Source organism: Uranotaenia lowii, chromosome 1 (genome assembly GCF_029784155.1).
Source record: "Uranotaenia lowii strain MFRU-FL chromosome 1, ASM2978415v1, whole genome shotgun sequence".
NCBI lineage: Eukaryota > Metazoa > Arthropoda > Insecta > Diptera > Culicidae > Uranotaenia > Uranotaenia lowii.
In genome coordinates, this window is record NC_073691.1 from 166200995 (window position 1) to 166216401 (window position 15407).

A 15407-nucleotide genomic window follows, 5' to 3' on the forward strand; every position below is an offset into this window, starting at 1 on the left:
TCCGATGTACAATAACGTTAATATTGCAAAAACAGTGAAAAGTTAATATGGACGACCCCTTTTTTCGACCCCTGACCATAAATGCAATGCCTGAAATCGATTGCTCATCTCTCAAAACCCCCACTGGCAAATTTTCATCACAATCCGACAAAAAATAGCGTCAATATCGCGAAAACAATATTTGTCTTGTATGGACGACCCCCTTCAAAGGGCTCATCCGGCTCTGAAAACATTTTTCATCATTCCTGGTCCTAATGAGCATCCATGCTAAATTTTAGCACTCTAGCTCTTAAAACGGCTGAGACTATAGAGGACAAACAAACAAACAAACAAACAAACCCACAGAAATTGCTTTTTATATACACATACTACCTAGCTCATTTTACCCGGCCTTGCTCGGGTTCACATAAAATATAAATCAAAATGAATCGTTTGACTTTTCGAAATTTTGGAAGTTTTATATTCATCATTATAAGAAATTTGGCCCAAGTTTGGCCATGTGAGTTTTGTTAGTCTTTTAAAAGTTTTTTATTGATAATATTCACTGTTCATCGTTTCCGTATTATCGAAAAATTTATAGTTTTAAAGTTTAATTAATGGAAATTAAAAAAAAATCCTGGTATGCTAATTCATCTTTTCATGAGAAACATTTTTTACAACCATCATTTTCTTAGGAAGATTGAATAGATTTGGTCTAATAGTTTTATCTTTAAAAGATTAAACTGCTTTTAAATCATTTTCATCCCCTATCTAATTTATATATCTGTTGAAGATTATCCCACTTTTCAATATGGATGATCTCCTTGTAAAATGGTATATTTAACTTTCATTTACTTAGAAATTTCTTAAAAAACCTCCGAACTTTGTTAAAGCATGTTGAAAACTCACTTTGCATGTTTTCAATTGCATGTGTGAATATTTTCGCTTTTCAATTTCGCACTGTTCTTTTAATAGTTTACCTTAAATGTTAAAAGTTCTACTAATAGCTTTTTGAAGTTATCGAAAACAAATCAACTCGAAAGCACCATTTTTTTTTATTATGGAAAAGGTTTTTTTTAGTTCTGTTTTTTTCATGGGCACAAACATCTTATTAATGGATGGTAGAATCGACCCCATTGATCATCAATGATAACTCAAAAGTTAGAAATTGGTCAGTGAAATCGAATTGTATAAAACTCAAAACCTCAAATTTTATTATCTAATCAATTTTCTAATCCCCTATTAAAATCCCAATTGAAGCGTTAAAATCGCAGCCTTGAGCCTATAACTTTGAATCTAAAAATTTTTCTTTCTCTATGAGGAATTCCAAAATTATAAAAATGGTTGACCCTCAAAGCCCCTCAGCGGCGGTAAAAAGCACTTTGAAAGCCACTACTATTCTAGTCAATATATTCCTAACAGGCTAGTTGTATTTTTCAATCAAAATGTAGGCTTATAATTGTATCCAAATATCTCGTACCGGTAGCACGTGCTTTGAACAGTAGAAGGTACAAAAACGCCCGCCTTAATTTTAACTTCCAAATTTTTAATGCTCAGCAAGCTTGCTATCCAGTACATGTGAGATCTGGATGGTCGTTGTTTTTAATACCCGGCCCATGGTGATGGTGAAAATAATCCCGCCAACGAAACGAATGGAAACGAAAATCGGTTCGCAAAATGGGTGCCATGACTTTTGGTTCGTGGGAATAAAACCGTTGTTGTATGGATGACCTCCTTCAAAAGGGGTCATCCGAAAATCTAAAAACATTTTTCATCATTCCTGGTCCTAATGAGCACCCATACCAAATTTCAGCTCTCTAGCTCTTAAGGCGGCTGAGCCTATTGAAGACAAACATACAAACGAACAAACGGAAATTACTTTTTATATATATAGAAGATTTTGTACTGAAAAATCAACATAATTTTTGTTTTTTTCTGTGGCACCGAGCCTGCTGGAGATTTTTGTGCCAATTTATAAGTTTCCTAAAGGAAATTTTCTGCAGAACACCTTTGTCAAAGATTATAACTTCGAATTTTATTATACAAAAAAGTTATTAGGCGTTAAATGGGGGTGTGTCTTTTGGCATTGATAAATAATATATCCAATTGACATCACTGTTGTGTGCCTAGAGAGTTATTGCATGCCTTCTTTTCATGCAATACTTCGCGAGGCTCCAGCAGTGATGTCAATTGAATTTTTTGTTTATCAATGCGAAAAGACATACCCCTGATATTTTTTGTTCAATAAGATACAAAGTTATAGTCTTCGACAAAGTTGTTAAGCGGAAAATTTCCTTAAGCAAATTTATAAATTGGCACCAAAAATCTTCAGAAGGCTCGGTTCCACAGAGAAAACAAAAATGATGTTGATTTTTCAGTACAAAATATTAAATTTTCCCATACAAACCTAAAAGTTCAAATATACTCATGTAAACGTTACTTAAAAATTCTGCAAAAAATTATTAATGAATTTTGGACCAAAACGAAGCTTTTTACATCGCAGGGTTTGAGAAATTAAAAAATGACCCCAAATCGACTCAGTCTAATGCTGCATACCATTAATAGTAGCGTTTCCCAAACCGTTAGAATGCTGTTTGCAGAAAAGTTTTCCCATACAACTGTTTAACTGTTTTTAATAGTTACATAACTAACATCATACAATCATTTCGGAATTTACGATTCAGGATACAATTTCTATGATCGTTTGCTAAACGTTTTTTACGCTTCATGGATTCGTCATTTGACGATTTGTTGACTGTTTATTGAAATTGTTTTATTACAACATTTTTCTAATTGACATAAAACAATTTTAAAACAGTTTTACAACAGCTTTAAGATTTCAAATATGAACTTACCAAACGTCATGTTGATTGTGAAATTCAATAGAAATTACTGAAGCCATCTTGCTGGAAATAATATTACAATACTAAAAACAAGACCTTTTCAACAAATTCTACAATGTTTGCGGTACTATTTTTGTCTAGGTAATGAATTTCAATAAAAAAATAAAATTACATTATTTCAGCATTTTTTATATGTTCCTTAAATTATCTTGTATATAAAAATGGAGGCATTTTCTTTGTAACATCATCACGTATAAACGGACTGTCAGAATGAAGTGAAGTTTGGTATCCGAGGATTTTTCGGGCCAGAGATGGTTTGTATAATAGTTTCGATAATCTTACTTTCTATGGAAGGAGGGCTCCCATACAGAATCATATCCTCTTGCTATTCTTATATATAAAAATGGAGGCGTTTTTTTGTACCACCATCACATAGGGGGAAGTGTTCCTAAATGCGCATATTGGGTAGTATGCGCATACAGCCGATTGACGATATGGCTGGAGATTCATCATACCTAATCAGTGCAGTTTTAGGGTAATACGCTTTTAAAACATGGCATGAAAAAATTAAATTGTTATATAAAGTCGAAAAAATTTAAAAATTCAAACAAGATTTTTGTCAGTTTTGTTATAATATATTGAACTTTAATTATCGTGCGTACAGATTCTGTGAACAAAAGTTTCAATGGGTTTTCTTTCTTATTCATCTGGAAATCGGAAATTCAACAAATTGAAGCTTTTGACAAAGTTGTAAATGATAAGATATTGGAATAAGAGACAGGTTCTGAATGCCCATATCAAAAAATAGATTAGTCCAATAAAAATTTTACTTTTTATCATTGAAACATTAAATCTTCACTCAAATCACGATCTTACAGCGAAAAAAGAAGAACTTCATACCGATCCGATAAAAAACGATATGAACCAAATATTACCATGAAATATGGCCATATGGCATACTTAACTATGGTTCATGAAAAGAACTAGTGATGTAAAAAATTTCACCAAAATTTCAGCTTTGACGTATGCTTGACATCCGTTTCTACCACTTTCAATTAAATAAGATCAAATTATTGCAAGTGTTAATGAAATATAGCTAAAAACATAAATATGCGCATTAATCCCAGTTTCGGAAATCGGCTATTTTGACTTCTTTAATTATAAAATTATTTTCACAAAAACTGTAAGAGTTTTTAACAGAAAAATTGCTCTAACGTATATAAAACAGATGTCCGCTCATGTGTATATAGTTTTCAGATTTCTATCTATTGGAATATGGGAGAAAATGAGTGCTTTCCTTAATATGCGCATATAGCCCGCATCTCCCCTAAATGTAAATAAACAGTCGTAATTAAGTGAAATTTGGTATCCGAGGGCTTATCGAGCAAGAGATGGTTTGTATAATAGTTTCGAGATTCTTACTTTTTATGGAAGGGGGATTCCATACAAAATCAACTAGAAATGGGACACAATTCGAAAAACTTGAAGACGGTTTTCATGAATATTGATTCACTAGCCCGAAGAAGTAAAAGATGTGTAGATGAATTAAACATTTTCTAACGATTCATTAAGTAACAGGTAAAACGAAGTTTACCGGGTAAGCTAGTTATTTATAAATAAAGAATTGCTTAAAATGTGGTCAAACTTGATTTTCTTTGATGCGATCTTATGTTTTATGCAACTTCGTATATATTTCACCAGAAATCTGAGGTTGCAGGAAGTTTCATGCTAAGTAATATTGAAAATGAAAATGAAAATATTTTAAAAATAATTCATTTTTTTTTCAAGGTTTATTTATGACACTTTACTACCTTGTGTCAAATAATTCAAATGGAATCTTCACCAATCACCAAATGCTTGGGAAAGTAAGTGATAGCACGAGAAAAAAACACGGATCAGAAAGCTCCCACAGTAAAATTCCTATCAAATTCCATGAGCTGTGGGTAGTCTTAAGAGAGCTCTGAATGTCTCAAGGTCAAATCAAACTATTCTCTTTCTGTTTTATTATAGATTATAGAATTAGCTTTAAAGACGTTAACAACGTTAACACGTTAAGGGCAAACGAGTCCATATATTAGCTCTAAAGAAGTTGTGCTAAAGTATAGAATGCCTTTTAGCTTAATAAAGTAGCTTTAGGAAATAGTCTTAAGCAAGCTGTGAAGGTTGGCATAAAACTTAAATTGTTATTTGAGTTGGGAAACTATCTGTACCTGAGGCTTGTAAAGCAACATTTTCGTTGCAGCCGGGACCGTGTCAGAAGCAGCATGACTTGTCTGTGCGGTTTTGGCCGGATTTGGCATCCTGCCATTATAAAAAAGATCATGGAGTGGTATGCTGCTAACAACATTCAGATTGTGCCCGAGGATAAGAACCCTCCCAACCAAGGCCGGATTAAGGGGGGAGGCAAAAGGGGCATTTGCCCCGGGCCCCCCGGCTCAGGGGGGCCCCCCGAGGGAAAAAAAGTTTTAACATTCCTTTAGTCATACTACTTCAATTTCTACAAACCTATGACAAAACTAAAAAATCGGAATGACAATTTGAAATATAACAACGAAAGGGGCACCGGGAAATAATATCTAATAAATATACGGTTTTTTCTTATTGACTTTTTTCGGTGAGTGAAAAAAAAAAAAAAAAAGTTGTTTCACTCACCGAAAAAAGTCAATAAGAAAAAACCGTATAAAAAGTACCGGTGATAAACTTTAATTCAATATCTAATAAAGTTTTTCTCTTGCATAAGTTAGGGGGCCCCCTAGAGTTAGCAGTGAAGAAGTACTCCTGCTTTTTGCGAGCTAAGAATATCAAAATCTCGTTATTGAATTTTAAAAATTTCAACTTAAAATCTGTACAAAAATAATGTGAACCGAATTCGAAACAAAAATTAAGAAGAACATGAGGCAAAACACCTCAATTTTCTTTTATCGAAACATGTCAGTCGGGATATTCTGTACAGAACAGGAAAAATTAAAAAAACATCTTCTCATTTTCATTGCATACAAACCTCTGGCTCAAAAATAATGATTATTATTATTTTAACTTTCCAAGAAATGCTTACTGCACTAAACTAGCAGCAAATTTCGCCAAAACTGGCTCACACAGCTAAGAGTGAACAGAGATACTTTATGATAAACATTTCTGAATTTTACCCGGGCAGTATCCTGGTTAATACCGAGAATTATTAGAACTTTTCACTTTACGATCATTATTATTTATATTTCCGTTGGTTTATAAATTCTAAACATTGTCTATCCCTAGTTTTGAAAAAAAAAATCTGAAAGAAAACCTGTAGTTGCCTAAATTGGAGCAATCGGCAGTAAAGAGTGTCTTTATTGAATTTCCATCCCAATTTTTGTCTTAGACTTGAAATTCGTATTGAAACATTTTCAACTGATTTAACCAAAATTTTATCATCTACTGAAGATAATATTCTGAAGTTAGCAAATCATTTTCCAATTGTTCATTCTCAAATTATCATAGAAACGATCTTACAGTTAAGTTGCAAATATCATTGAGCGATTCTCTTAACATGAATATTTCTGTGTTTTTATTCTTATCTTTTTCTAAATTCTATTTATTGAGATTTTAAAGTCTTGTTTCTTCAGTTACTGTGGTTCAGTTTCTTGGTTTTTCTGAATTTTGAGAACTCAGGATCTTTTTTAAGGTACTAAACTCATTTGGATTCCTTACCTGACTTTTTCAATAATAGCTGATTCTGTGTTTTAAACACTTAATCTCTAATCTGATTTTTTTTCAATCGATCATTTTTGCACTTCTAGCTCCTTGGCTTTGAGGGCATGGAACGAAACTTTTATCACATTTAGAATAACAATTTTTTTATCTGATGAGAATCATATTCATATAAATTTCATGAAAACGTTTTTTTTTGTGTTCCAAAGGTATGAAATTGAATTTCACATTTGGTGCAATTTGTGCTATGGCTCTGAATGTAACTTTAAATCTCTTTTTTTAATTTAATTCATATTTTGTTTCTCAAAACTTGATTTAAAATTACGATTTAGATTTGAGACACTGAATTTTGGTTCTGAATATGACCTGATTAAAAATTTTGAATTCTTAAACTCTTATATCTGTATCTCTATGGAATTTTAATTTAATTACTTTGTTTATTTTTTTTAATTTTGTATTCAATGTTTCAAATCATTATGATACTTCCCAATTGTCATGAGGTAAATATTTCTCGATGAATCATAAACCAGATGATCAATGATGAAATGAAAATCATTTAAAATATCTGTTCGGTAATTTTTCTGAATCATAGAATTTCAGTTGGTGATAAGGTTATTAAAAAAAGAGAATTAAATTCAGCATTTTGCAACTCAAATCAAAGCTTGCTTGTTAAAAATGCTTGTTTAAAAATGTTTTAACACTTCCGCAATGTTTGCACCTGATTAATTAACAATTTTTATTTGAAAATACCAGAAACTTTCTTCAGTGCAGACAACATGGTAATTTGAAGGCTGTAAACTGAGCTCATATCCAGTTCTTTTACACGTTTAAAATGTTTTGTATTCTCTGGGACAGTATTTGAAAAAAAAATTCGAATCATAGGGGCCCCCCGAAAAAAATTGCCCCGGGACCCCCGATGGTTTAATCCGGCCCTGCTTCCAACACATCAGAACTTTTCCCAATCAAACAATATTGAACGATAGTTAAGCTAAACTGTAAGAAGACCTAAAAAGCTGTAAGCAACGAGAAGCATTTCAAAGCAAACTGGCGTTCTGCGCCGAAGAAAGTGGATAAGGTGACTGCACAAAATCTGATTATGGCAGGCGTCAAACGAAAGTCTCGCCAATTTGAACTATTTCCACCGGAATCTTAACTGAGTGTTTTTTCCGTCCTTAATACAGATTGAACTTCAAAAAGAAAGATACTTTTTTTTATAAACAAATAATCGATTTACACGCAATTTAGTTTGACCACTTTTTGATCCGAAAACTCTTTAGTATAACATAAAAAAATGACAAAAACTCGTTCGATTTTGACAACATTCGGATTTCAAAACTCAAAATGTACGAGCTTGTTGCCAAAATCGAACGGGGTCTGTGTATAGATTCAATGTTTGTACGGTATTTTCCTGATTATGCATTGAATTGAGATGGAATTTTCGCACATTTATCTATGTTCTATTGGTCGGCCAATCGATCATGCATCCTGCTATCTTGTATTCAATGCCAAATAAAAGGTTCTCCCCTCTTGATCACGTGTCAGACTGAGGTGGAAATGCGCTCACGGGAGTCATAACTGGTTGATCGATCCTTGAACTTTTGATTCATGATGACGGACTTATGAGGAAAGTTTCTATTCTATAAGACAACAAAACTCTTAGAAATAGAGATGCAATGTGTATTGTGCTTTGTTTCAGATAGTACACAGAATTGTAGTAAAGAGTTCTTCTGCACATGAAGAATTCCTTATTAACTTTTTTTTTCCGCTAAAGGTTTTTTTTTCCAATTATAAAAGTCAAATTTCCCGGAAACCCGTCAAAATCAACACTCCTCTGCACAGTCACAAAGACTCATTACTGATCAAAGGCGTACGCGTCTTGCCGACTACTTAGGACTTACTGGTAGGCAATGCTGCGGTAAAATTGTTGTCATCTTCATCATTAGAGTGACAAACTGTTGCTGATGATGAACCTCTTCAACACATCGCTGAGGCATCGGCCAAGAGCATCGTCAAGTCAAGTCAACAGACGAAGAGCCCTGGAGCTCATCCATCCTCGTTTCAATGCCGTACAAAAACACTGACTGGCCCCAGTAATCAGCATAATTTAGTCTTTCATTAACTCTCATGTGGCTGATTCGCTTATCTAAATTTGATAATAATTTTATTATTATTTTATTACCGGATTGACCATTTGACATTTTCGCTCGTGTGTTGCGTTGGCTAAAGACGACGGCGCGGACGTTGAGTGATCTCGGTCGTTCGCCTGTTGTTGTTGATGGCTCACTCTCTCTCTGGCTCTTCCATCTAGGGTGAGTGCTCCTACTTTGGACCTAGAGCCTACTTTAGTCCTAAAATGCCGAAAATTGTAAATAATTCTTTTTGCTGGCATAAGATTAATATATTCCTATGCACACAATGAACTCTTATTCTTCCTGAACCCCACCATACCGTTTTTTGACATTAAAAGTCTTTCTGATAAAATTTTCAAAGTTTTTGAAAATGTACCTCCTCATCAGTAGTAAATCAGACAGCTCATTTAGTGGAGCGCGTTTTAAGAAATTAGAGTATTTAAGGAAAAATCACGGTCTTTTACTGTCCAAGCCAAAGTTTTAAAGAAAATTACTTTCATTGTAAAGAATATGATCTATCCTACCTATTTTTCCTAAAATTCATGAAAATCAATGGAAAACATGGAAAAGTTGCAAAGGGTCCAAATATAGGAAACTATCGATTATGATGTTCCATGTTTAGACCTAACATCACCAAAACTTTGTATCAACACTAAATCAACAAAGGTGCGAATTTTTGATTGAGGCGTAATTCTGAACCAATATTGAATATTCCTAACAGTTTTTGCCAGCTTTACGGATATAAACTACAAGTAAGTAGACACAAACAAGTTTCAGCTATTGTTCTGCTGATAGAGCTGACGGAGATTGAAAGCGTTTGTGATATTCATAACAGAAATTTCAGTTTTTTTTAATGTTAAAAAGCTGTAATACTTTTTTATGATAATTATTTTTTGAAGTTTACATTTTCAATGAATTTGTTTATTTATTTTCGAAAAATCACACTTTTATATGAATTTTAGTTCTAGGTCCATTACAAGGAACCGGTCCAGTACCAAAATAGGAACAGTAGGTTCAATATTGGAACTTTGGATCATCCATATTTTTGCAAATGTCTCAATAACGGCGTAACCTATGCTGAAAATTTTCAATGAAACCTTCAGATAAGATCATGACTTACAAATTAATTTCCTAAAGGATATAAATTTCCCGTCCATTTTTGAGAAAATCATGATTATTTAAAAACCACCGCTTAATGGGTCCAAAGTAGGGCAACTAACCCTATCTCGTGTCGTCCAGGGCGGCGTATGATGGACTTATAGGAGCAGGAACTTTTCAATCCGGCAGCAGCCCGGGCAACGATTAGGTGTTTTCTGTGGCCGGTGCCAGGGTCGCCACATTTGGCCAACAACTTCGAGAGCATGTTCCTGAGAAATCAACGATGCTGCGCTGCGCATCGTTTTCAAAGCAATACTGCGAACAGTCAGTCCGAGCCCCAAGGAGATAACTAAATAGCAGCATGCATTAGCCAGTCGTAAAATCGCGTTTTACGAGCGTTCCTTGGAATTTCGAATTTTACGAGCTTTTTATCAATTTTGTTGACGGAAAATATGTGAACAAACAGCGTCCGTCATTAGTTAATTAGTCCGCGCTTGAACGTTTTCTTGAACTTTGTTGTGTTGTCTGGGTGTTCGATTCGAGCGATTATATGTCTTAATAAATGCGTGATTCTCAGTGGGAAAACAAAAAGTACTGATTAGAATCGTTGGCCACGAGAGAAAACATATCGATGCAAAGGTGACCAATATCCTGTCGATAGACGTTCCTGTTTGGCAGTTCACACCTCGCAACCCCAATGTTTTGTATGTCAGGAACTACTGACTGAGCCGATTTTTACAAATGTAACATCATTGAATTACTTGAAGTCTGAGGATTTGTTTTTGTATTACTTCAATAATTTGAGCAAAATTTAAAAGAAGTGAATGTTCCGTTGATTTTTTTTTACTTTGATTCATAGTTTTTCGGACTATCGGTAAGAATTTTATTTTTGAAGAAAACAGGAAGAGAAAGGAAAGTTATATTTTTCACCTAATCTTGCAATCTGTAAATGAATGAATTTCTATCTGTAAGTCTGTCAGTCTGACATGCGTCAGTTGTTCAGAGGAAAATTTCCTTTAGGAATTTTATAAATTGGCACGAAAACTGTCAGCTGACTCGGTGCCACAGAGGAAACAAAAATTATGTTGATTTTTCAGTACAAAATATTCAATTTTCTCACACAAACCTTAAAGTTCAAATTTACTCATGTAAACGTTACTTAAATATTCTACAAAAAATCATGGATGAGTTTTGGATCAAGACGAAACTTTTAAGACCCCAGGGTTTGAGAAATTCAAAAATGAACCCAAATCGACTCAGTCTAATGTGACAGCCGTAGTCAGTTAACTACCCTAGTTAATCTGGCAACCCTGAAAGGCTACATTGGAAACTGACCTATGGGCTGAGGTGAGATTAGCGCTCGATCAGAACACTCTCTGCTTTCTTGTTTCCCATCTTAGTGCTGGACCATAATTATGTTACCGGGCGTGTCGCTTCGTCGTTGACAAACCGACATAAGGCTTGCTAATAAATAGTCAAACTCGGAGGGTAAAAACCAGTAGTGATCATCACGTGTCGGCTCACAAAGTCGGTTCAAATGAATGAACCGCCACTGACCGCTGCTGCCCGATCCTCCCGAGATGATGGGTATCATGAGAACCAACATAATTAAGCCGCGGTTTAACGGCTTCGCAGAATCTGACACGGCGAACCGATGAAGTCGGAGCTGAGCTGATCCCGACTAAGCGATAAGTCCGGTGATCTTCGGTGTGTGTTGTTTTATCAATCGGAGAAAGTTATCCCACTCTGACTGATGGAGTTAAAAAAGATTGTTTTGAGATCAAGTGCTGAGAAGGTGTTGTATTGTGTATTTGAACCTGATACCAATGATTGACACCCCAAAACTTTAGGTGATTAACAAAACAGGAAAAATAATGTTACTCATATAACATATTCAACTCTTATTTTTGAACAAGGGGAAGCGTCATACAGCTCTTTTGATACGAAACTGTTAATGATTTTATTTCATAAGATGATAGATTTTCAACGAAATTTTAAAGGGCTTAAACCATTAAGACACCGCGAATTTTATGGACTACTACGTACTAATCTAGTGAAATGATATTTCATAGATGCACTCGGCACATTTAAACTTTGTAAAGTTAACGACTTCAATGTACTGCTTTTCTACAAAGTGTTGTATGAAATTTGCTATGCCCATGCACCTCTTACAATGTATCGCACTTTTTCGGAGAGAGAATTTCCCGAGTGGTTTGATAAGTATCTGATTGCTTTATATAAAAGAAAAAGAAAGCCCACAACCATATGAAAAAAACTCGGTTGGTCGAGGATAAACAAACTTATAAAGAGATCCAAAGAATGTTCAAAGATGCACATCGTGAATCCTATTCGGTATATATTAAAAAAAATCTAAAGAGAAATTAAATCCAATCCACGCCAGTTCTGTAAATTTGTCTATTCGAAGTATAGAGACAGTACATATACGGATTCTCAATCATCCGCCCAACTTTTTGCAGATTTTTTTAAAACGAGTTACCAGTCATCGGAAGCCTCTGGTTTTTTAGTAACTCCACAAGACCCCCTAGTAAATGAGATTTGTTTGACGATTCTCGAAATCGAGGCAGGTATCGAAGATCTAGACCCTACTAAATCATCTGGTCCTGATGGAATACCGAACACGTTGATCAAAGCATTTTGCTGCGAATTGGCGCGCCCTTTGATGTTATTGTTCAATTCATCGCTACGTGCAGGATTATTTCCATCCATTTAGAAGCTATCACGAGTGACTCCAATTCATAAAAAAGGATCGAAACATTTGGCAGAGAACTACAGAGGAGTGGCTATACTCTCAGCAATACCCAAACTCTTTGAAAAGCTAATTTATCCACGGCTATATCCTAAAATCGAGCACAGAATTTCGCCTTGCCATCTTTAAGAAACGGTCAGTGGTAACGAATTTGTGCGGGTTCTCTACCCGTGTATTGGATTGGATGGTTAAGGAATATCAAGTGGACTGCATTAACACTGATATATCAAAAGCCTTTGACGTAGCAGGAATCGACGAAATCTTGGAGGCGTCTTCAAAAATAGGTATTGGAGGAAACATTCTTAGTTGGATAAAGACCTACCTAATGAACAGACGACAATTCGTGTCGGTAAATTCAATTAGTCCGGAACCACATAGAGCGTCTTCAGGAGTACCTCAAGGTAGTCACTTGGGACCCCTTCTCTTCATTCTATTCTATCAAAAGAATTTTACACTCATGCATGCCTGTTAAAAGGATTAATGATTGCGTAAAACTTCAACGTGATTTGAATGCGTTCACAGATTTTACGACCAGAATAAAACTGAAACTGAACGGCTCAAAATGCGCAGTCATATCATTTACGAGGAGTTTCACACCGATCCAGCATACTTACTCTCTAGGCGGAGAAGACATAAGCAGAGTTTTCAGCGTACAAGATTTGGGCATTGAACTGGATTCCGGATTGATTTTCAAGGACCACATAAATAGCCTAGTATCAGAAGGACTTGCACTTTTTGGAGTGGTGAGGCGGTTTGCTGGAGAGCTGGAAGACCCCTACACAATAAAAAGCCTGTACGTTAGCATGGTAAGATCGAAATTCGACTTTGCGAGCATAGTTTGGAGACCAACGTACCATGTGCATATAAATCGATTGGAAGCCGTCCAGAAGCGATTCGTGAAATTCGCAGTTAGGAATCTTGGTTGGGCAGACGACATGCCAGAGTATAAAAATCTGTGTCACTTGTTGGATCTGGATTTGTTAGAGCACCGGCACCGCATAAACGATTTTTTATTCTTTTTAAAAATAGATCGAGGTATCGTGAATTCGACCTTTTTGAGTTCCCGAATGACGGCTAATTCCATAACCTCGGCTCTTAGAAGACATAGACGTTACGCTCTTGAAAATCGAAGAACAAATTACAGTCGCAACGAGCCAGCATTCCGATTTATGAGATAAGTTAACAGCATTAATAATATTATAGATTTTTTTTTTTTTTTTTTGTAAATTCTTTATTTGAAACGGCTCATACCTTTAGGCTTTAAGGAGCCAAACTCGTTTTGTTTGATAACAATTGTGTGCTTATATCTAGATCACTTTTAAAGAAAAAAGAAGATAGATAGGGAAATATGAAAATAAGAGGAAATTATAGACGAAGATCAATAGCTTTTAGGAAAAGATATATTTCGAACATGTAGTCCAAGTCTCTCACACCCAGCACATCTCTCACTGGAACATAGGGTGGTTTTCCTCGGGCCCGAAGGGAGTCTATCAAATTCGTTCTAGCGACAAGATGGACCTCGCACGACCAAACAATATGCTCGATGTCATGGTAACCTTGGCCGCAACTACACAAATTGCTGCTAGCAATATTCAAACGATAGAGTACCGCGTCTAAGGAATAATGATTGGACATGAGACGGGAAAATATACGAATAAAATCTCGACTCAGGTCCAATCTATTAAACCAGGGTTTGAGGCTTACCTTTGGGATAATCGAGTGGAGCCATCGACCCAACTCATCCTCGTCCCATTTGCGCTGCCAGTTGACAAGAGAGTTCCTTCGAACTATGAAGTAAAATTCGTTGAAGACGATTTCACGGTGATATGTGTCGCCTTCCATCGCCCCCACCTTTGCCAGAGAGTCCGCCCTCTCATTACCCAATATCGAGCAATGTGAGGGGACCCAAACGAAGGTGATGGCAAAGCAACGTCTTGATAAAGCACTCAGAGTTTCCCGTATCTTCCCGAGGAAATACGGTGAGTGCTTTCCTGGTCTTATTGAACGGATTGCTTCAACAGAACTGAGGCTGTCCGTTATAATATAGTAGTGTCCTACTGGCCTTGAAACGACGCTGTCCAACGCCCAGTAAATGGCTCCTAATTCTGCGATGTATACCGAGCATGGTGGATGGAGGTTATATGAGGCAGTAGCTATTTCGTTAAAAACTCCAAATCCCGTTGATTCCTCTATAAGCGACCCATCTGTAAAGTACATTTTGTCAGCATCGACGTGTCTATATTTAGCATCGAAAATTCTTGGAATCAGAAGTGGACGATGTGAATCAGGGATTCCACGAATTTCTTGCTGCATAGACAAATCAAACTGGACAGAAGAGTTGTCGTAGTCTGGGATGTAAACACGAGTTGGAGAATATGAAGAAGGATTAACCTGCATGGACATGAAGACATGGTATATAGACATAAATCTGGTTTGAAGATTTTGCTCAAGAAGCCTTTCAAAATTTGCGGTCACCAATGGGTTCATGACCTCACACCTGATGAGGAACCGGAGTGATAACAAATTGAATCGATCTTTTAGTGGGAGTATGCCTGCCAAAACTTCAAGACTCATATTATGCGTTGAGGGCATACAGCCCAAAGCGATGCGGAGACAACGATATTGGATACGCTCGAGTTTGATGAGATGAGTTTTAGCAGCTGACTGGAAACAGAAGCTACCATATTCCATAACTGAGAGAATTGTTGTTTGATACAATTTTAAAAGATCTTCTGGGTGAGCTCCCCACCAAGTGCCAGTGATTGATCGGAGAAAATTGATTCTTTGTTGGCATTTTCCTTTCAGATACTCAATGTGGGCTCTCCAGGTACATTTGGAATCAAACCAAACCCCAAGATACTTAAAACACCTCGATTGAGTGATCGTTCTGCCTAGGAGATGAAG

At 35.8% G+C, this 15407-nt stretch overlaps 1 protein-coding gene across 1 annotated transcript; it reads right to left on the minus strand.

Moving 5' to 3' along the window:
- Positions 1-13880: 13880 nt before the first annotated feature.
- On the minus strand, positions 13881-15076 carry LOC129739363 (uncharacterized). The gene is made up of 2 exons (XM_055730772.1): positions 14208-15076; positions 13881-14082 (listed from the first exon to the last, which is right to left on the minus strand). The coding sequence occupies exons 1-2, from the start codon at positions 14988-14990 to the stop codon at positions 14071-14073; spliced, it is 795 nt and encodes a 264-aa protein (XP_055586747.1). The 5' UTR covers positions 14991-15076; the 3' UTR covers positions 13881-14070.
- Between the last annotated feature and the right edge of the window lie 331 nt (positions 15077-15407).

What these genes read in the sequence shown, in the direction of transcription:
- LOC129739363 (XM_055730772.1), bottom strand. Translation starts at nt 14,990, where the DNA reads ATGAACCCATTGGTGACCGCAAATTTTGAAAGGCTTCTTGAGCAAAAT.